The sequence below is a fragment of the Thamnophis sirtalis genome, unplaced genomic scaffold (assembly GCF_051295495.1).
Source record: "Thamnophis sirtalis isolate CommonGarterSnake01/CBP01778 unplaced genomic scaffold, rThaSir2_p1.2 scaffold_3, whole genome shotgun sequence".
In the NCBI taxonomy this organism is placed as follows: domain Eukaryota; kingdom Metazoa; phylum Chordata; class Lepidosauria; order Squamata; family Natricidae; genus Thamnophis; species Thamnophis sirtalis.
Window position 1 is genome coordinate 28,826,632 of NW_028261383.1, and position 22,947 is coordinate 28,849,578.

Consider the following 22,947-nt stretch of genomic DNA (forward strand, 5'->3'; position numbering starts at 1 on the left):
TTAGAATGTAGTATTGCAGGATAATTCTCCTGACTGCCGACTGCCAGCAGTTCGATCCTGACTGACTCAAGGTTGACTCAGCCTTCCATCCTTCCGAGGTAGGTAAAATGAGGACCCAGATTGTTGGGGACTAATAGGCTGACTCTGTAAACCACTTAGAGGGGGTCTGTAAAGCACTGTGAAGCGGTATATAAATCTAAGTGCTATTGCTATTTCTAACCTTCCCAGCTGGTTTCTGACAAGCAAAGTCAATGGGGGAAGACAGATTCGTTTAATAACTGCATGATTCACTTAACAACTACAGAGATTCGCTTAACAATGGTGGGGAAAAAAAGGCAGAGGTGGGATTGAAAAATATTAGCAGCCGGTTCTCTGGTGGTTGCTGGGTGGGCGTGGGCATGGTGGGTGTGGCCTAATCAGCCTACTGCACCACAGGGGGGGGGCATTTTTGCCTTCCCCAGACTCTGGAGACTTTCCCTGAGTCTCCAGGAGGGCGAAAACAGCCTCCCCCAGGCTCCAGAGGCCCTCCGGAGGCCGGAAACAGGCCTATTTCCAGACTTCCGGAACTTCCAGAGGCCCATTTTTCACTCTCCCGGAGCCTCCACTCGGGCCCTGCAATTACCTGGCATGATGGACGGGCTGCGTGGAGACTCCTGGGAGGGAGGGGAGGGGATGGCGGGGCCAGCCAGTCCTTGCAAAAATTGGTTTAGCAAACCAGATGTAAAATTAACCTCGGGTTCGCCCGAATCAGCCCGAACTGGCTGAATCCTGCCACTGAAAAAAGGTTATAAAATGGGACCCAGTTCACTGAAACAACTGTCTTGCTTAGCAATGGATATTTCGGGCTTAATTGTGGTCGTAAGTTAGGGACCACCTGTATCAGAATTTGCAAATGACAAAAAAAAAACCAGAAGGAATTGCAAATAATCTAGAGAAGAGCAGCCAGTTTCAAAAGAGTCTGGGTAAAAGTTGAAACAATGAGCGGAAACCAGCATGGTAAATTAGCAAAACTGAATTTAAACTCCTACAGTTCAATGGAAGAAATCAAAAACATAGGTATTAGGATGGGGTGAGGATTGGAAATCATAGTGGGCAACATGACATTTATAATGGTTTTGGGTGTCTTAATAGATACCAAGCTGAGATGAGTCAAACAGGTATTCACCCAACTGCAAAACAACACTTTCACGTCACCTGACAAAATAATTTTCTTTCTTTTTCTTTTTTTAAAAAGATTTTTATTAACAAACATGTAAAATACACACACACAAAAATTAGACGTACACCACATTTATACAATACAGTGCGAACAGGAACTTCCTGTTTTTTATATTAGCAATCATCAATCGATATCGCTGACCTTATATTATTTCCCCTCCTATTGTATTTCATTTAGGTTTCACCATTCTTAACCCTCTTATTTTACTCATAACTAATTTTCTTACAGAAGAGCAATGTAGGAGATGACTAGATTGAGTCCTGGGACAGAGGAATCAAATGCATAATCAGTCATGAGTATCTAAGTCCGGCCCACTGTGAATTCCTTATCTACCACCAAATTGCTTTGATTGTTCATAGTTCAGATTCTTGTAGAAAGCTTAAGCTTACAGTAAATCTTTATGCCCATTTGAACTGGCTGGATCTTCTGATTCCCCTGGCGCTTGACATGCAGTGCGATAGGATACAGGTAACTCTTAACGACCAACCTTTCCATAACTAAGTAAGACAGTTGAGTCGTGCCCCATTTTACAACCTTTTTGCCATGGCAGTTAAGCAAATCGCTGAAGCTTTTAAGTGAATCATGCGGTTGTTAAGCAAATCTGGCTTCCCCCATTGACTTTGCTTGTCAGAAACTCCCTAAGAGGTTTGCAAATGACACTCACCAGAGTCCAGGATGCTGAAACATTTATCAATGTTATACATTTGTTTGCCAAGCATACAAAATTGTGGGAAATGCTGCAACAGTCATAAGTGTCAAAACTGGTCCTCAGTCACTTTTTTCAGTACTGTTGCAACTTCGAGCGGTCATTAAATGAATGGTTGTAAGTTGAGAACTACCCGCAATTCCTTGTAGTAGGCCCCTTGTTTAGGGGCCCCATCAAATTATAGCTCAGGGTTTGAAATGATCTTCAAGGCTTCACACTTCACCTTCATGATACTTAAATTAATCAGCAATCCCAAAGGTCAATGTAATTGGGATTTCCCTTCGCACAAACTGCTTTATTGAGCCAGTTTAGAAGACTTTAGACTTAGAGTAACTTTTATTGTCGCTTTAAATATACCCTAATCAGCATATAATAAAATGAAATTTCGTTACATCCAGCTCTCAAATGGTCACCACCTCCAATATATGCTACATAAACATGACAAAAATATAAATAAATAAATACAGAAATATGCATATAACCACATATATTATATGACACAGAGAAACGACACAGTCTAGTTCGGATATATTCATGTACATGGCAAGAAAAACGAATCTTGTGAGTTTACCAGATGGATGGCCTTGGGAATAAAGCTGTTAATCTGGGAGTGCTACTAGAAATACTTTGAAACCTCCTCCCAGAAGGGAGCAACAGAAACAGACCGTGAAGTGTGTGTGTAGGGTCTCTAACAATGCTTCAAGCTCTAAGCACATAGCGCTTAATAAGCAGCATCCTGAATTACAAGAAGCGAGCTTCCTATGATCTTCTCAGCTGTCCTTACCACTTTCTGTATGGACTTTCTATCTGGCACTGCTGCCAACAACCAAGACAATGATGCTGTTTGTTAAAACACTCTCAATTGTGCCTCTGTGGCCAGGACAGAAGGAGAAATATGTGCTCTCCTCATCCGACGCAGGAAATGTGGGAAACCCGTACTCAAGGAGATGGCATTGGAAACTTTTTTTTCAAACTCGCCCGAAACTGGGGCCTCTCAACAAGGAAATCGAGTATCCAGTTGTATAACAGTTTGTGTGAAGAGATTGTGATGGAAATGTCAGAATCCCCCCCACTCTCAACGGAGAGAGAAAAAATATTTCCGACATCTCCCACTCAATCCCGCCTCCTGAGAGCCTTAATAAGTGCTTGGCCACGATTGTATACATGAATCCAGAAGGCGAGATGGCTTTGCTAAAAGCATTCCAGGAAATTGAGCTCTTGGTTAAAAGCGACATTAAAGAGAGACACTCTTCCATCGTGTTTTCTCGTTCTTGAAAGGATGAGTCCAGACAGTGGTTTCCTTCCTTCCAGGAGGCCCCATGAGAGATCAATATCATTTCTCGGAGGGTTGTGAAATGGAGGAATTGCTTCTGGCTTGCAATCAGAGAATTTTTGTTTTTGTAGATTCCAGAGATACTATAACTTACCACGGTCCTAGAGAATGTCAGCTATTTGATGGTTTCCATCGCCATCCCTAGTAATCCCCCCTCCCCCTTTGATCAGATTCAGAGTGGACAATCGATCTTTCACATTCAATCATATCCTCTGTGGTTTTCTCCAGATGTCAATGAAGTTTCTCAGTCATCCAGGTCACGGTTGTCCCCAAAAGTGCCTTTTCAAAAGGCAACTGGACTTTCTTGTTTTTCTAGAAGACGTTTCACTTCCCATCCAAGAAGCTTCTTTGGTTCTGACAGAATGATGGTGAATGGAAGGATTTATATTCTTTGCAGACAGGTGGTCATTTGCATCCTTGTATCCTGGGGATGTTATCTGTGTCCTCAAGGTCACCAGAGTAATACAAATGGTTCCTGTAATCTGTAATTTTTTCTCTCTCTGGAAATCCACTCCTACTCCCACACCATTCAAAGGGTGTTCATCCCAAACTGTAAAGCTAAAAGTCTGTAGAGATTCTCAGTCATCAAGGTGATGGCTGTCCCAAAGGTGCCTTTTCGGGAGGCAACTGGACTTTCTTGTTTTTTCTTGTTTGAATACGTTCCACTTCTCATCCAAGAAGCTTCTTCAGCTCTGACAGGATGGTGAGGAATGGAAGGATTTATATTCCTTGCAGACAAGCTGGTCATTTGCATCCTTTTATAGGGCCATTGAGGCCACAGGGAGGTTTATCTGTGTCCTCGGGGGTCACCTGAGTAGTGCAAATGGTTCCTGTAATTTTGTTCTCTGGAAATCCGCTCCTACTCCCACACCATTCAAAGGGGTGTCCATCCCACATTGTGTAGCTAAAAGTCTGTAGAGATTCTCAGTCATCCAGGTCATGGTTGCCACAAAGGTGCCTTTTCACAAGTGCAATGTCTGAACCAGGTCATTTGTCTCATTCTGTGAGAAGGAGGGAAGTTCCTTTGGATCTGCCTCGAACAGTGTTTCACAATCCTGGCCATCCCAAATCTGCTTTTTCAAGAGGCAACTGGACATTCTTGTTTTTTCCTTTTGAAGATGTTTCGCTTCTCATCCAAGAAGCTTCTTCTGTTCTTACAGAATGGTAGGGAACGGAAGGATTTATATTCCTTGCAGTCATGTGGTCACTAGCCCTCTTTCTGAGAGTTGTTGAGGTCAGCTGGTGGTTTACCTGTGCCCTCAGCATCACCTGAATCCAATGTTTTCTTTCCAGATGTTCTGAACCAGTGTTTCTTCCATCTTGGCAACTTGATGACGCAGGAACTTCAATTCCCAGAATTCTGGAGGTTGCGTTGCACACACCTTCAAGTTCCCAAGGTTGAAAAACACTATTCTGGACCAGTCTGCTGTCAATCTGTTCACTAAGTATGTGTGAGTGAGTGTAGGAGGACAACTTTCTTGGCCAACCCCAACAAAAGATCATCATGATAAGCTGTCACTAATTAAGTTGAACCTGTTGATCTCTACGGCAGGAGAATTATTGGACTTTCAGCCTATCCAGGATGGTTCCTTTTGGCTCACATCCCAAAGGAGGATGGGCTTAATCATCCTATCCAAAGGCCAAAATCCAGAACTCAACATATGGGCAGCCAGTTCCAAAGCACAAGAATTAATCAGAGGTGTAATGGTGCTTACATCGTACATGGGTAGGTTATAGTGAGCAATTTCCTTTGGAAACCAATGAAGTGATATTTCCAGATAGAAAAAGAAGTTTCTTGGGAAAAGGATAATATGAAGAAAACAAAGCAAGGGAAGAATCATACAGGGAGAATTTCAAGTAAGATAAGGAGAGTCAGCTAAATTCAACTCATTGTAGAGAAGTCCAGAGAGAAATATTTTGAGTCTTTTGCTTGTCCTCCCTCCTTCCCTCCCTCCCTCCTTCCCTTACTTCCTTCCTTCCTTCCCCTTCCCTTCCCTTCCCTTCCCTCCCTCCCTCCCTCCCCCTCCCTCCTCCCTTCCCTTCCTTCCTTCCCTTCCTAACTGGTAATAAAAAGATTAGCAACCCACCTCTGATGTGCAGAGTTGCCAGACAAAGGGAACAGCTAAAGAACAGGGGTCGACTTGGCAGTAAGGCCACAGGTGGTCGATGAATGGCCCCTCCCAGAGGAAATAAAAGAGGAGTGAAAGGGGAGTGGGGTTTGCAGGAGACAATTAGTTTGATTAATTGGTTCGTGACTCTCAGAGACTCCTTGCCAGGTTTTGCAGATATCGGCCTGTCAGCTCTCCAAGCCAGATAAGGTCTGTGACTGTAAATCCTCCCTTGAAAGACTTTGCTGGATGTGAATGAGCAGAATTCACAGTCAATTAATAAAAGGGGTTTTTGACAGGACAAGGAGTTGCTTCGTGGTTTGGGGAAGCCAAGGTCAGAACAAAGTGATCCTGACTCCAACTCTATTCCCAAAGAGAAATCCAGAGCAAATTTCCATCCAATGCAGAATAACCTTGTAAATTGATTCCAGGGAAATGAGACCCACTGAACCTGAAAGAAACATTTCACCTACATCTACATACGGTCCTCATCTTATGACCATAATGGAGCCTGTGCATGACAGCTGTAAGTAGTGAATGGTTGTAAAACATGTCACCCACGTGACTGACACAATTTTATGGGGGGGGGGGGTTGCGGCCGCTGTTGAGTAAAAGCTGTGATTTTTAAGTGATCGCTGCAGTTAAGGGGACCAATGGTTTGTTACGGGCCAGTTTTGCCAAAAACTGGTTGTAAATGTCAGGTTTTGTCAAAAACCTGGTAAAGTATGTGGTCATGTGATGATTTCAGGGGGGGAGGCAGCAGAAATGGGTCATAAACACTGCCAGGGAGGTCCATTATAATTTCAACCGGTCAATTAAGTGATTGGCCATAAATTGAGGACTACCTATGGATTCTTGAAGAAGCACGGTGGATATCAAGGTCCACATGCAGGAAAAGATTGCTTTAGGGGATAACCCCAGCAGCCTGAAAAACCTGTTGGTTAATGTACAGCAGTCTCAGCCCATGGATCAACATCTGAACATCACCAAACACATGTAACAATTGTAGGCAACTGTTGGTTTCTTTCCATTGGGAGCAATAACTCTCCAATGGTCAGACCAGGGGTGGGTTCCTGCCAGTTCTAAGCTCTTCTATGGAAGAGGTCCCACAAATCTACAGTGCCGTTTAGAACCGGTTCCAGCTCCCTCCCCCCCGATATCTGCACATCATCAAGATGAAGAGCGAGAGGAGGAATTCTGGGAGTTGAAGTCCACAAGTCTTAAAGCTGTCAAGTTTGAACACCCCTAGGCTTTTTTTTCCCTAAAGGGTTAGCGGTGCAAGGGTCTTGTAACTTGACAGCTTTAAGACTTGCATGCTTCAAATGCCATAGTTTCTGACCAACATTTTGGTTGCTAAGCAAGAGCGTTGTTAAGTGAGTTTCACCATATTTTACAAGTTGGTCATGCCCACCCGGTCACACGGCTGCAAGCCACTCCCACAAAGCAGGCCACACCTACAGAAGAGGTTCTAAAAATGTATGAAACCCACCACTGGGTGAGACATATAATTTCCCAACCAGCTGCCAAGTGGTTGTGGGGGTGGCTGGATTTCAAACCGAGCCAGAGTTGTTGGACAGGAGGCTCAGAACAAGGATTTTGCTTTACACGCTCTGGAAGGTTGAAGTTAATGCTCTATAAAGCCCTAATAAGACCACACTGCATCCAGTTTTGGTCACCACACTATAAAAAAGATGTTGAGACTCTAGAAAGAGTGCAGAGAAGAGCAACAAAGATGATTAGAGAGGCTAAAATATATGAAGAACAAGAACAGGGCATAGCTAGTCTAGTGCAGAGAAGGACCAGGCGAGACAGGATAGTAATGTTCCAATATTTGAGGGGCTGCCACAGAGAGGAGGGGGTCAACCTGTTTTCCAAAGCACCTGAAGATCAGACAAGGTGTAATGGATGAAAACTTATCAAGGAGAGATTCAACCTAGAAATAAGGAGAAACTTTCTGATAGTGAGAACAATCAACCAATGGTAGAGCTTGCCTTCAGAAGTTGTGGGTGCTTCATCACTGGAAGCTTTCAAGAAGAGACTACACAGCCACTTGTTAGAAATGGTGTAGGGTCTCCTGCTTGAGCAGGGGGTTGGACTAGAATCACTAGATGTTCTTACAAGGTTATTCTATTAATATTATGTATAAAACACTGATTCCTATTTCTGTTGCTTGGGGTGTCTGTTTTATAATTCTCCCCACCTCAAAAGCAAACAATTGACAAGTCTGTTTGGGTTTAATGACTGGAACTCTGCCACTCGGAATCTGCAAGAAGATTCTTAAGAAGTTGGGAGGTGATTTCCATTGTTTTTTGTTTTTTTTTAGCTTGACTTCCTCTCAAAGATTTCCTTCCTTGGACCTGCAGCAGAAGTGTCACTCTGTGCGTTACTTGTGCTGCCCTGACAATATCTGTTGTGGACACAGCTTGACATTTTCATGCAAAACTAGATGAAAAGGGATTGTTCGACTACTCCTACAACAGAAGGAAGTTTGTAGTGGTGAAAATTGACCTTTTTTTCATCTGCCCCCTTTGAGATCAAAAATGTTCCAAACAGACCCTCATCTGTCCAAAAGTCACAAAGGCGTGGATTTCCACCCCCCAAAGCCTGGAAGTTCCTACTGCTTATTATTAGCAATAGCACTTAGACTTATATACCGCTTCACAGTGCTTTTACAGCCCTCTCTAAGGGGTTTACAGAGTCAGCGTATTGACCCCCAACAATCAGGGTCCTCATTTTACTCACCTCTGAAGGATGGAAGGCAGAGTCAACCTTTAGCCGGTGAGATTTGAACTTCCGAACTACAACTAGCAGTACTAAGCACTACCCCACCTCGGCTCTTTTTCTGCAATTAATCCAAAGTGAATTCTGGTTTCATCAAGACCAACGTGTTTTCCTGTGAATCTACTCTATATCTGTACACTTTGCCAAATCCTCCATTAATATGACAACATAGTGCTGCATTTCAAGGGCTTTTTTCTAAAGTGCAGGTAGTCCTCGACTTACAACAGTTTGCTTAGTGACCGTTCAAAGTCAACAGTGGCATTGAAAAAAGTGATTTATGACTGTTTTTCACACTTAACGACTGTTGCAGTATCCCCATGGTCATGGGATCATGGCAATTGGTTCACATTTATGACCTTGCAGTGTCCAGAGGGTCATGTTATCCCCTTTTGCGAACTTCTGACAAGCAAAATCAAGGGGGAAGCCAGATTGACGTTCCTACCTTAACAACTGCTGTGATTCACTTAACAATGGTGGCAAGAAAGGTTGTGAAACAGGGCAAAACCCACTTAACATTTGTCTGCCTTAGCAACATAAATTTGGAGCTAAATTGTGGTCATAACTTGAGGACTCTGTTGTACTTGTAGATTCTGATGAATGAAATAAAAAAAAGTATTTGCGTATAAACTTGAAAAAGATATCTGGCCTTTATCACTGACCTCTCCAGCTCCTTCCATTGTTGGCTATCTGGAGGTTTTTCCAGAAAATGTACCCCTTCTTTACTCTCTTACACACCCTTCTTCTTTTCCTTCTCTCTCTCTCTCTCTTCCTCCCTCCCCCCTCTCTCTCCCTCCCTCCCTCTCCCTCTCCCTCTTTCTCTCACCTTCTCTCTCTCCCACTTTCCCCATCTTCATTCTCTTTTTTGTCACTATATTCTGTCACTCTTTTCGGTCACTGGATTCCTGGGCAAAATTCTGCTATTTTCAGATTCTATTCAAAAGTTGGAGCACAACACGCATCCATTTCCTGCTTCCTTCATTGTTATTTCCTATCCCTCATTAAAGCCAACAGAAATAACAATGACTCCAAACTAGTAACGGGCGGAAACTGTTCCTGAATTTCAGTTTTCCAAAAGCTGCTTCTGAGAACATGCTTTTAATCATGTTTTCCCCTTTTGGATTTTCTTGGGGAAATTCTTCAAAGTGCGTCTGTCCTCTCGTCAACCAATTGTCCCCAAACTTCCCCTTCTTCTAAGGATTCCTCAGTAAATGATATGTAGGGATTGTTACCATTTAGGCTGAATCTTCAAATACTTCTACAATGCTGAGAATTATTTGCCCTTCTATCTGTCTAGAACCTTTGAGTTTTATGGTGAGATTTTATGCCTGTAGTGGTATAAACTTCAGCTACAGTATTGGTTCGTATTGTGTCTGTATACCCAAATGTGTAAACCGTGATGTAAGCAGTGAAGAACTAAGAGATCTCCAGAGTAGGCATGTTTTCTGAAGAAAGCACGGTTTGACCTCTTCATTGTACAGTTCACAGCAGTTTCCTTTTGCATCATCTGGAAATATTCTTCACTGACTCATGAAGGATGGTTAAATACCATTAACAATTTCACAAATAAATTGGAAGGATTTATATTCCTTGCAGACAGCTGGTAATCTGCATCCTTTTTGTCTGGGTCTTTGGAAGTACTTGGAGGTTTATCAGATAAACTATCCTGTCAAGAGCTGAAGAAGCTTCTTGGATGAGAAGTGAAACATCTTCCCGCCCCCCCCCCCCAAAAAAAAACCCCAAGAAAATCCAGTTGCCTCCTGAAAAATACCTTTGGATGACTGAGAATCTCTACAGATGTAATGTTAAAACATTAAGAGATTCACAGCATCAGGAACCTTAACTATTTTGCATAACTCTTTTTTTAATTTTTATTTCCATTTTCATAACATACAATCACATGTATACTATACATAGCCAGTATCATATAGTATTAAAAGATAATTACATCAGTTCCTCTTTTCAACAATGCCCAGAAAAATAAAAACCCATTATAGCTCTTCTACTCTCCATACATCTCTTTCTACTACCTCTCTCCAACTTCCTATCTTCCCTCCATCATCCTTTCCTACCCTACTTCCCCTTCCTTTCTCCTTCTCCTCTCTCTACATTCCACTCCTCCTTATCCTCATCCTCCTCATCTTCCCCCCTTACCCTCTCTCCTATCCCTCTCTTCCCAACTATTTTGTATAACTCTTGAAATCTAGAAAGGGCACCATGAATTCAGACCCAGGAGAAAACTTGGTAATTCAGCTCTCATCCAGAATGAGCTGGTGCACAAATTAGATCAGGGGTAGTCAACTTTTTTATACCTACTGCCCACTTATGTATCTCTGTTAGTAGTAAAATTTTCTAACCGCCCACTGGTTCCACAGTAATGGTGATTTATAAAGTAGGGAAGTCAATTAAATTTTAAAAAGGAAAGTGCTTCAATATCGGACAAAACCCATACCGCCCACCATGAAAGCTGGAACGCCCCCTAGTGGGCGGTAGGGACCAGGTTGACTACCACTGAATTACATGTTTGCCTCGCATTTGTGATATCTGAGTGTGTGGCCAGGTGGGCTGTGTGAATAACAACAGAACAGGAACCATGGAAAGTTTGAGTATCAAAGACAAGGTGGTATTCCTACCCTGAAGATGGAAGAAAGGCTCCTCTAGTGGGAGGCACATCCTGGATCTCTCCATCAATGCCATTTTCATTACAGATAGTCCCCGGCTTACAGTAATTCATTTAGTGACTGTTCAAAGTTGCAACAGCACTGAAAAAAGCGACTTATGACCGCTTTTCATACTTATGACCGTTCCAGCATCCCCGTGATCAAAATTCAGACACTTAGTCACTGACTCATGTTTATGACGGTTGCAGTGTCCTGGGGACATATGAAAGTCGCCTTTCGCGACTTTCTGACAAGCTGAGTCAATGGAGAAACCAGATTCCCTTAACAACTGTGGCAAGAAAGGTTGTAAAATGGGGCAAAACTCACTTAACAAATGTTTCACTTAGCCACAGAAATGTTGGACCCAAATGTGGTCATTAAATCGAGGACTACCTGTGTAGTCCATACTCCTTTTAATTCTAATGAAAATGCAGAATCTGTTGCCTAATTAACCGGGCTAAAGGGCTTTTTTTAAAGTCTGGAATTATCCAGATAATGGACCTCATTAATGCCTTATAATTCTCTGACAAAGCAATCAGACTTGTAAAGATTCTGTTATTATAGGTAGTCCTCAACTTATGGTGAGTCACTTATCAACCAGTCCACATTCCAACAGACCCAACTGGAGAACATTTATGACATGGATTCAAAGTTCTGATGGTCAAGCGCCCCTCCCTACCCAGTGCCTCAGATAGAAAGTCCATACAGAGAATGGTAACAACAGCCGAGAAGAGTATAGGAAGCTCACTTCCTGTCATTCAGGATACTACTTATAAGAGCTATGTGATTAGAGCTCGAAGCATTGTTAGAGACCCCACCCACCCACTTCTCAGTCTGTTTCTGTTGCTCTCCTCTGGGAGGTTGCGAAGTATTTCTAGCAGGACTACCAGATTCTGCAATAGCTTTGTTCCCTACGCCATCCGTCTCACAGGATTAATTTTTCTCGCCATGTACATGAATACATCCGAACTAGACTGTGTGTCAGCCTCTGCTTTGCTGCTGCTTCGGCTGCCATGAAACAGGGAGGGGAGGGCATGGTATTTGGGAGGGGAATCATTATGTGCTGGAGAAATATTCTAGATGCTGTCCTGACCATCCATTGCGCATGTGGAGGAAGGGAGTTTCCCGCCAAGGTTAACTGTCCAGCATTCCACCCTGATGATATTTTTTGAAGATATCTCCCACCTGACAGTTGGGTGAATTATAATTGGACTATGGACTAGGGTGCCAAGGGGAGGGGATTGACCTGTACATGATATTCTTTGCTTTCGCGCCTAATTAACCAGATTCAGCTTAGCTTTGCTACTATTCGTTTGTAATTAGTAAAAGTACACTTAATTTCAAACAAATGGAGTTGAGTGGTTTCTTTCCTGATTATTAAATGAAGCAGCACCTGACACTGTGTTGTTTCTCTGTGTCATATATGTAGTTATATGCATTATTTTGTTTTCGTTTATTTATTTATTTAGTCATGTTTATGTACTGTATATTGGAGGTAGAGAGCGTTTGAGAGCTGCGTGCAACAAAATTTCATTTTAATATACGTATACCAATTAGTGTAAATTCACAGGACAATAAAGTTATTCCAAGTCTAAGTGGTCAGATGAACACACTCTGGGCACTTGGCAATTTGTGCCATGTTTATGGCCATTTGCAGTGTCCCATCATCACGTGATGGTGTTTTATGACGGTTTTGCTCAAAACAGCATTTAACTTACGCTGCAAAAATCACGTCCATAGAAAAACCAATGGTTCAATTGACATCTTACAACTGTGATAGGCAGGCTCCATTACAGTCATAACTTGAGGACTATCTGGATAGCCATTCGGAACAAATGAATTTTTAGCCTTTCTGTGGTACTGATTTCCTGATCTGGGCTATCTATTGGGACTCTCATCGGGTGAGGAAACTAAACTACTGGGCTTCAAATGCTGATCTCTAGCTCAGGTCTTTCCTTGTAAGATCAAATGACAACGCAGCTAGTGGGCATCACATTTTCATTGGCTGAGATTCCAACCAAGATATGCATGTGCAGAAGACTGGGGCTGGCTAAATGTACTAAGCCAGTGATGGCAAACTTTTTTTGGCTCCCGTGCCGAAGAGCACAGGGGGGGTTCGTGCGTGGGTGTGCCACACTCTGCTATGCACACGCACCCCCACGCATGTGCGCACAACAGCGCACCTCCTGCTTTTGGCATGTTTTTTTCACCCTCCCCAGGCTCCAGAGGCTTTCTAGGAGCCTTGGGAGGGCAAAAACAGCCTCCCCCGCCTCTCCCCCCCCCCCCGGACGCCCTTCCCTGAAGCCTCCGGAGGGCAAAAAATGGACCTACTGGGAACCCGGAAGTTTGGGAATGGTGACTTCTGGTTTGTCCATAGGGTCGATTTTTAACCTCCGGAGCCTTCAGGAGGCTTCCTCGAAGGCTCTGGAGGGTGAAAATCAGATCTACTGGATCTGGAACTGGAAGTCATTTCCGGTGTGCTCATAGGGCCAGTTTTTGCCCCCTGGAGCATTCAGGGAAGCCTCTTGAAGGCCCCTGAAGGCTACGGAGGGCTAAAAATGGACCTATGGGGAACCCAGATGTTGGGGAATTGTGACTTCTGGTTTGTCCATAGGGTCCTTTTTTGCCCTCCGGAATATTACCTGAAGGCTCTGGAGGGCAAAAAGCAGCCCTACGAACAAACTGGACTTCTGGTTTGTCTGTAGGGCCAGTTTTTGCCCTCCAGAGCCTTCAGGGAAGCCTCCTAAAGGCCCCTGAAGACTCCAGAGGGCGAAAAACGGACCTACAACTTAACCGGAAGTCCATTCCTGAATTTTCGGTTTGCCCATAGGGCCGTTTTTTCGCAGTCCAGAGGCTTCAAGGAAGCCTCCGGAGGGCGAAAAACGGCCTCAAAAGAAGGCCGAAGTCAGCTGGCCAGCACGTGCATGCGCACTGGCCAGCTGTTCAGGCCAATGTCTCACGTGCCCTGATAAATGGTTCCGTGTGCCACCTGTGGCAAGCATGCCATAGGTTCGCCATCCCAGTACTAAGCCATATTTTTAAAATGATTTTCAACAAAGCCATATTGATCTGGCTTACCTATGAAACTCAACCATGGGGTGTGTGTATTCATACAGAATTGCCCTCAACAAAGAATACTCAGTCGGCCCTAGGCCAATCGAAGACTTTCAACAGCAACAGTTTATAGGGTTTTTTTTGTTTATAAACAGGGCAAAGAAAACAAGACATCTTCTCTCTTTTCAAGTATCCTAACACATTTTAGTCACATAGACCAGTGTTTCTCGGCCTCAGGTACTTCAAGATGCATGGACTTCGACTCCCAGAATTCCCCAGACGGCATGCCGTCTGGGGAATTCTGGGAGTCGAAGTCCATGCATCTTGAAGTACCTGAGGCCGAGAAATACTGATGTCGACAAGCAGCCAGCTTTATTTGGCTGCTTCAGCCAAGCGATTGAAAGCTTGGGACAACGCTGTGACAGTGTCCAAGATCCGACGGCGATCCTGTTCGGCCAACCGTGTGCCGCAACGCTGTGCAAACTTATCCGGATGCCACAAAGCCTGCTGACGCCGAAGGAAGCGCCGATAAGCGCCTCTGTCTGAAGGATCTACACCACGAAGGGCTGCCGCGGCCATTTCCTCAGGAGTCCCAGTCGAGCTAGGCCAGGGAATGTCCTTGTAACACAATGAATGTGAACTGTCTGAGGAGGAGAAGACACGGCTGCACCCTTCCTCGTAACGCCTTCTCTTGCCTGCCTGAATCTCTTCCTCCTTGGCTTGGGCACGCTTTAGGTACTCCAGGTGTTCTTGCTCCAAGCGCTGGAGTTGAACGGAAGGCTTTGTAGTTTCTTTTTTAGGCCTCTGGTGACGCTGTTCCTCTTCTTGCCTACGTTTCTGCCCGTATTCTCGGCGTATGCGTTCAGTCCATTCCTCGAACGTTTCTGAGTTGGGACCAGTAGAGAAATCTTCTGAAAAAGAACGAGGAAATAAGCCAGGGGATGCATCATGCTCCGTGAAGGTCCCTTCCAAATCTAGCTGATGCCACAACTCTCTTACTTTTTAAGACAGTAGAACAAGGGAGCTTGCAAAGCCCAAAATAGCAACAGCACTTAGACTTATATACCGCTTCACAGTGCTTTACAGCCCTCTCTAAGTGGTTTACAGAGTCAACATATTGCCCCCAACAATCTGGGTCCTCCTTTTACCCACCTGAGAAGGATGGAAGGCTGAGTCAACCTTGAGCCTGGTGAGATTTGAACTGCCAAATTGCAGTCAGCAGAAGAAGCCTGCAGTGCTGCACTCTTACAACTGCGCCACTGCAGCTGATGCTGCAAATTGTTTAAATAACAGCAAAATGGGTGCTTCAGAAAATGAAAACAAGGTAGAATCTCTGGCCAAACTGATTGAGGGAATTATTTAATTTTTTTTAAAAAAAAGTCTAGGGGTCCTGACAACTTGGTCTAAGTAGCAGTAGCAATAGGACTTACATATCGCTTTTCAGCCCCCTCTAAGCCGTTTACAGAATCAGCATATCACCCCCAAACAATCTGGGTCCTCATTTTATCAACTTCGGAAGGATGAGCCAAACTGGAGCCAGTCAGGATCGAATTCCTGGTTTTGGGCAGAGTTAGCCTACAATGCAGCATTCTAACCACTGCGCTAACCCTTCTTAGTGGCAACTCCACGAACCCATCTGTCGCGATCATGGCTCAGACCTCCACAGGGTAGACCACCTGATGGGACTGTGAGATCTTCACTTTTAAGGAAAGTCTAGCTTTACCTTCATGCTGCCATGGGGTCTCTTGAAACTCGTCCTCACATTCATTGAGAAGTTTGCATCGCCACTCTCTCTCAGCCTCAGATTCTGCCTCATTTTCCTCAAGTGTTGCCTCAGGGCACTGTGGGGAATTAAAATATATCACTCTTTGATTGAGATAAAACAACAAAACAGAAACAGTTGACGATCCTTCCTTCTTCCTTTCCTCTCCTCCTTCTCCTCTCCCCTCCTTTTGTTTCTTCTCCCCGCTCCTCTCCTTTCCTTTCCTCTCCTATCCCCCCTCCTCTCCTTTCTTCTCACCTCTTTACTCTCCTCTCCCCTTTTTCCTTTCCTCTTTCCTCTCCCCCTCTCTTCTCTTCTCCTTTCCTTTCGTCTCCCCTCCTTTTCTTTCTTCTCCCCGCTACCCTTTCCTCTTTCCTCTCCCCTCCTCTCCTTTCCTTTCTCCTTTCCTCTCCTCTCTCCTCCTTTTCTTTCTTCTCCCTTCTTTCCTCTTTCTTCTCTCCCTCCTCTCCTTTCCTTTCCTCTCCCCCCTTTCCTCTCCTCTCCCCTTTTTCCTTTCCTCTCCCCCTCTCTTCTCCTCTCCTTTCGTCTCCTCTTTCCTTTCCTCTTTCCTCTCCTTTCCTCTCGCCCTCTCCTCTCCTCTCCCCTCTTTCCTTTCCTTTCCTCTCCTCTCTCCCCTCTCTTTCCTCTTTTCTCCTCTTTCTTCTCCCCCTCTCCTCTCCTCTCCTCTTCCCTCTTTCTTCTCCCCGCTCTCTTCTCCTCTCCCTCTCCTCTCCCCTCTTTCCTCTCTCCTCTCCCCCTGTCTTCTCTCCTCTCCTTTCCTCTCCCTTTCCCTTCCCTCCCTCTTCATCAATAAGAAACACGTAAGAAGGTTATGCAACAGCGATGGTCCTAAAATACTATTACGAAACATGAAAGTAATAATGATTAAAATAAATGATATGGATCTTTTTCTCTTTCTTTCCCCCCCCCCCCACCTTCTCCATTAAGTTTTCATTCCTTTCAAGTTTCTGCCATCTCTTCCTACAGACACCCTTACTGGAGGGTTACTGATACCCATTTCTCTTCCGCTGCTGTGTTCAAGAGGTCCCCGGGGGTCTTCCCAGCTCTGTTCTTGAGGCTCATGGCAGATGGACAGTGGATTCGCAAAGGTACGAACAGATCTTCATAGGCTGAGAAGAAAGATCAATGTTAATGAGCAGCGCCACTTAGTGGCGTCTGAGAAAATTGCAGCAAGTTGTGTTTTGAATATTCATAGTTTGCTACACCGACTGTAAACTCTGTAGTAAAACAGGCTTCTCTTACCAAAACCAGCATATTAAGACTATTGAGCGCAGTGCCTCACAAACCTTGAAAGACTAATAATATAACTGCATAACTCGCATAACTCTAGTAAACCACAAACTCCTTCTTTAGATGCACAAATTATTACCGATATATAATTTTTGGTTACTCCCTCAGCGAATCTAATGAATTGGATTGCGGCCTATGAAAACTTATGCTAGTGATGGCTAACCTTTTTGTCGTCACGTGCCAAATGTGCACGCTTGCACATGCCCACACTCAAAATGCAATGCGCATCCGACACCAACCCCACCCCTGTGCTTGCATATGCCCCCCCCCGCGACCCCCACCCCTATGCATGCGTGCATGATTCCTAAAGGCCCGTTTTGGGCTTAGCAGGCCTCCCTGAAGCCTCCTAGGCCCAAAAATGGGGTGTGGTGTGTGCCCGTCCCCCACATGCACGCATGACTTCCAAGCATGCGTGTGCATCTCCTTTAACAAATAATCAAATGGATAAATATTGCGCCAAATGAAGCCCCTACCATTGATTCCATTGAGGGCCTCATGTTATTCCCCCAGGTGAGCAAAATATAGGAATGGTTCCCACGTCAATCCTTTGCCCCCAAGGGGCATCTCCAAGGTCCCTTGTTCTATTCCACTGATGGCGAACCTTTTAGACACCGAGTGCCCAAACTGCGCCCATGCGCATGGACAAACTGAAGGGCGTGTGTGCACATGTGAACGTGCGAACATGCACATGCGTGGACATGCATTTATGCATGCATACATGCACATGTGTGAATGTGTGCATGTGCAGATATGCGTGAATGTGCATGGGTGCGAACATGCACGTATGCGCAGCAGAGAGCCAAAGACCAGCTGGCAGGTGGAAGGCGGGGCATCCCAACACCGGCAGCATGGCAAGAGTTAAGATCTTTTTCTTTCGTGAGCTTCTCTTTCATCGTTTGCAAGGAAACAGAAGCTCACAAAAGAAACGCCACGGAGATCTGACGAGGGGCAACGGCGTTTGTGCCAGCAGAGAGGGCTCTGTGTGCCACCTTTGCCATAGGTTCACCATCATCACCTTTGCCATAGGTTCACCATCATGGTTCTATTCTATCTTGCAACAATATATTACTTTATGCGACAGTCCTATCTACTATCTCCATATAGTACAGTAGATGAGAGATCTCCATTGTTTTATTTATTTTTTTGAAGCAGATGTCTTCATATTTTAACTAAGCCACAAAACAAAGTTTTAAAGCTTCGTCTCACCACGATCTCCTCCACGTGCCACTTGCCGGGCAGCCAAATGCAGAGCTGTGTCTCCCCGGTGGTCCGGGAGAGAGGGGTCTGCCCCGTACTTCAGCAAAAGGGCGGCAGCTTTGCGGTCCAGGAGGGCACAGCATCGGTGCAAGGGTGTGTGGTTTTTGTGTCCCTTCCTTTCGCCCAGGTCCAAGACGTCTCTGTGATGCCGCAGGAGCCTGTGCAACTTGTGACGGCGGCCGCGTTCCACATAGCGCCATAAGCGGCGCTGGTACCTCAGTGCCATGGAACCAGACGGGCACCAGGACTCTCACCAACAAGCCTGGAGAAAATTCAATATCAATCCCTCAGTCTCAGCCTAAGCCATCAAACAAGTGGCAGCAATATTAGATATGTCTGCTGTCTTAAGTGTGTGTGTGAGAGAGAGGGGGGGAAGGGAGGGAGGGAGGGGCAGAGAGAGAAAGAGAAGGAAGGATTGAGGTTGGAATTAGTAAAGTTTATTAAAGGAATTGCTGAGGCAGAAAGTTGCAGCTGCAATGTGTATAGCAAATGGTGGGGACACTACTGCCTACCAACAAGAAAGTGACAAGTTAGAAGGACACACTAGAAGGCTGCTATAGCTAAGGCAGGTAGATACATAAACTTTGATATCCTCTAGCTTATTATAATAGTAAAGCACTTTTGATAAGACAGCTTATTAACACAGACATGCAATGTATGAAGAAGGAGGGTAAAGTAGAAGAATCCAATCAAAAGAAAAGTGTATCCAGGAACCAATGAGTGATTCTTAGGGCATTAACTTCCTTGCTCATAACTGTATAAAATTTGTGCTTGTGCATTGTTCGAGGTCTTGGCTCCTTTAGCTGCTGAAACACCTTTGCTGGAGTCCTCCAATAAAAGAAGCTGGAAATGCCATTCTTCGTGCCTGGTGGTTTTTATTTTTATTGGCTTTGGCACCAGGCTAGGACCCATTTGAGGTACTGTGTGTGTGGGTGTGGGTGTGTTTGTGTGTAATAAAAAATATATAATGAAATATATTTTCTGCTGAAATGTTCATAGATATTCTAGTCAGAGGGGAATATATACTTTATAAAAATACAAAATAACAATAAATAGTTCTGCAAGTCATGAAAAGCAGCAGTTCTAACCCACTGGGTTAGCAGAGACCTCCAGCTCCATTACCTCTCCATGCAAAATGCCAAAATTCCTTCTCTAGGCTCAGTAATGGGAGAAAGGAGAGTGAGAGATTAGGGGTGGGGGGGCACCTAGAACTGATGAACCCCCAAATTAATCAAAACATCCTTGATCTTCCTGGACCAGCTGCAAGAAGACACTTGCCCTTTATCTTAGGACCGAAAGTGGACACCTAACATCAAAAATGTCATCAAAAAAGCACAACAAAGAATGTTCTTTCTGCACCTACTCAGAAAGTTCAAACTGCCCAAAGAGTTGCTGATTCTGTTCCACAGAGGAATTATTGAGTCTGTCATCTGTGCCTCCATAATTGTCTGCTCTCAAACCCAACAAGACAGACAGAAGGGTAAGGATCTTCCAAACCTTTGGAGAGTAATATTCCACAGCGTAGACACAACATCAGAGAAGACAGACAGAGAATCTTTGGATTAAGCAAGAGACTTTGGTCTGTGGATGTCTGTCATACATCAAGATAATTTGCTGTTGAGCAATACAAATCTTTTCAAGGTAAACTAAAGTGGGACAGCACGCATAAGGGAGAGAATATAGAAAGAGGTGTTTGGTGTCAGAGCTGAATGCTGCCAGTAGAAAAAGATACATTTGTCAGAACTCATATCTTAAAAATAGGTATATCAGATTAAGAACCAAGCCTATCTTAAAAAAAAAAGGAAAAAAAACTTGTTGTTTTTTTCTTCAACGGATTATTGGAACTGCAGAAAAAACAATTACTGCCAACCTGCCTTCCATTGAGGACCTGTACACTGCACGAATCAAAAAGAGGGCTGAGAAAATATCTACAGATCCCTCACATCCTGGACATAAATGGTTTCAACTTCTACCCTCAAAACAACGCTGTAGGGCACTGCACACCAGAACAACTAGACACAAGGAGAGTTTTCCCCTGAATGCCATCACTCTGCTAAACATCCCCACAACACTGTCAAATTATCTACTAAGACTGTATTATTATTATTATTCTCTTCCTTCCTAGTACCTATCTCTTTCCTAGTACCTATCTCTTTCCACTTATGGCTATAACCATGTTGCTTGTATCTTTAAATTTTATATTGTTTTATTTGTTTCCTAGTATAATTTGATTGCTTATGAAACCTATGACTATCACTAAGTGTTTCTTGATGAATGTATTCTATTCTATTTTTTCTGTATGTACACTGAGAGCATATGCACCAAAGACAAATTCCTTATGTGTCCAATTACACCTGGCCAATAAAGAATTGAATTCCATTCCATTCAGCATATCCTAAATCCTGCTTCTTTGGGAGTTGCCTTTAATTCTTCAGGCACCTTCACCCCATGCCTCCATTTTACTCACCCTTCTTCTACCTCTGAAACAGAATCTTCAACTCTTATCATTCTACCATTCTTAGTATAAAATGAGACAGTGAAGCTCACTGAGAGGGAAGTGACTCTATTATTGGTACAAGGATTCAGTTATAACACCAAAGAGTTGACCAGTGTGGAACAGGCCACGACTGGTCAAATACTAAGTACCAACTTAAACTAAAACAGCAGAAGAAAACCAACCAGTTTCCATGATCTTGAGCACACAACTACCATTTTCAAAAACATCAGGAATCACGCTAAGGTCCCGAACCTCAATGACGGGAACTAGAGAAACCTGTGGATTGAAATCAAGGAGGTTAAGGAGGAATGTGAAAAGAGAGACTACCAAAGATCAAGAATTAGGGAAAGGAACCCAAAACACGGACAACTGCCAGCAATGACAATGAAGACACTAAAATGATACATCGCTAGCTCTTCATTCAGTTCACAACCGTGTGCATCAGCGCGAACAGGGACCGGAGAGAGAACAGCTGGCACGGAAGGGAAACCATAGTAAAGCCCCTAAACTTCTGGATTGCCCTAGTAAAGCCCCTAAACTTCTGGGTTGCCCTCCCGCCCTCCTCCCGCCCTCCTATTTGTAAAAGGGTTGAAAAAGTATAGTAGAATAAATTATACTTTCGAACCGATGTCCAATTCGAATCGCTTCCTTGCTCACGAGTGATAACCCGGTTTATGATCTAAACCACCCCTTCCTTCCTTTCCCGTGTTAATCCGATTATGATTCCAAAAAAGGTTATGACACACTTACCTCCCCAAGCGAGTTTTGATCAAACGTTCGTGTTGTTTTTCTGCAAAGTCGGGTGCTCATTCAAAGCACAGCATTATCTGTGCTGCATTTAGCTCGTTGAAATGCACTTTTTCTTTATTCTCATTCTGGATTCCTGGGCAGTTAATTTCTTCCCCTTCCCCTCCCACCCCACCCCAGAGCATCTCTTTCCTTTAATACACCCTCCCTTCTTCCATAAATCGAGATTACCTTAGCAAATTTCTAGTTGATACATAAAAGCGCCCGGCGTTCATACAGGAAATGGAATAAATAAGAGGTAAGTAAGGGCGGAAGTGCCTTCAAGCAGTTCTCTAAAACATCAGCGATGGTTTGTTCATGCCCATACTTGGTGTCCGGCGTTTAAGAGTCCGACTAGGAAACCAGAGTTGGAAGCACAAAGCAGGCGGGTTGGGGAGGGAAGAACAGCAGCAGCGAGGTAATGTTGTAACCCTAAATTTCCGTCCTCCAGATGTATTGAAGTGCAGTCTCCACCCTTCCCAGCAAGCGAACATATTGTGAGATGAAAGGAATGGGAATTAGAAACTTCCTGTGTGTCTGAATCGCTTTCTTAATTTTATATAGGCTACTATTGCCGGGCTGCAAAAGGAGATGAGTAGCAAAGAGTAGCAATTTGGTAAAGGGGGGGGGGGGGGAGAATCTTCACACTGCTGCCATCTATTGGTTACCCAGGTTTTTTTTTTAACCCAAATATAGTAGTCCTAAAGAGATGGGTTTGGGATTACTTCAGTATATCTGTTTATAAATATCTGCCAAAAGGAAATGTGAAAATTAGGAGTGGTATTGTAGGAAGCTAAAACCCACCCCTCTTCTAGAAAAATGAAATATCCTGGGAAATATTGAAAAGGCAGAATATTATATTTCCCTGGATCAGAAATGGAGAAATGTGTTTTTAGGCAGGAAGCAGGCTCACTCTTAATAGCCCCCACCTTTGTCAATGGACCATTAAAAGACCTGAACCAGTCTATTCTACATAACAAATACCTCCCCCTTTTCAGTTCCAGGGTGATGGGATTAAGGCATGATAGTATTAGCCCTTTACCCATCTCACCACAGGGTACCTGAGAAGAAGCAAATGCTCAACCAAACTTGGATTCAAAACACAGCCTAGAGAGTTGCCCCTGTGTAGCCCCATGGGAGTCTGACAACCAATCAGAATACAAGCTAAAGATCAAAAGTCAGAGAGGACCTAAAACCTGGAACTTTCAGCATCTCTTGTCTCTTTTTCTTCTTCACACAACATCTTTTCTGTTCAAGAGCTGAAGCCATGTGGTCCTGTCCACCATTAAACCATCTTTCCAAGCAGCCTCCATGTTTCCAGTGTCTTCCCCCCACTTGGAACTGAACCTAAAAAGGACATTTCTTCCATCAGTATAAAATGGGAATTCATGCTGAAGATGCCTTCCAAGCCATTGTTGTTTGAAATAGCAGATTCTTTGTTGTGTGTGTGTGTGGTTCAAGCAGACAAAAAAAAAA

The 22,947-nt window shown here is 44.1% G+C and overlaps 1 protein-coding gene across 2 annotated transcripts; it reads right to left on the reverse strand.

The window, feature by feature from the left end:
• Window positions 1-14,177: 14,177 nt before the first annotated feature.
• NFKBIL1 (NFKB inhibitor like 1) lies at window positions 14,178-21,182 on the reverse strand. Of its 2 annotated transcripts, none has more exons than XM_087708479.1 (5): window positions 20,868-21,182; window positions 18,138-18,450; window positions 16,635-16,750; window positions 15,582-15,699; window positions 14,178-14,766 (listed from the first exon to the last, which is right to left on the reverse strand). In XM_087708479.1, the coding sequence occupies exons 2-5, from the start codon at window positions 18,412-18,414 to the stop codon at window positions 14,231-14,233; spliced, it is 1,047 nt and encodes a 348-aa protein (XP_087564605.1). In that variant the 5' UTR covers window positions 18,415-18,450; window positions 20,868-21,182; the 3' UTR covers window positions 14,178-14,230. The 2 variants fall into 2 exon arrangements, with proteins under 2 accessions (XP_087564605.1, XP_087564604.1); XM_087708478.1 differs by having other exon boundaries at window positions 14,178-14,769.
• Between the last annotated feature and the right edge of the window lie 1,765 nt (window positions 21,183-22,947).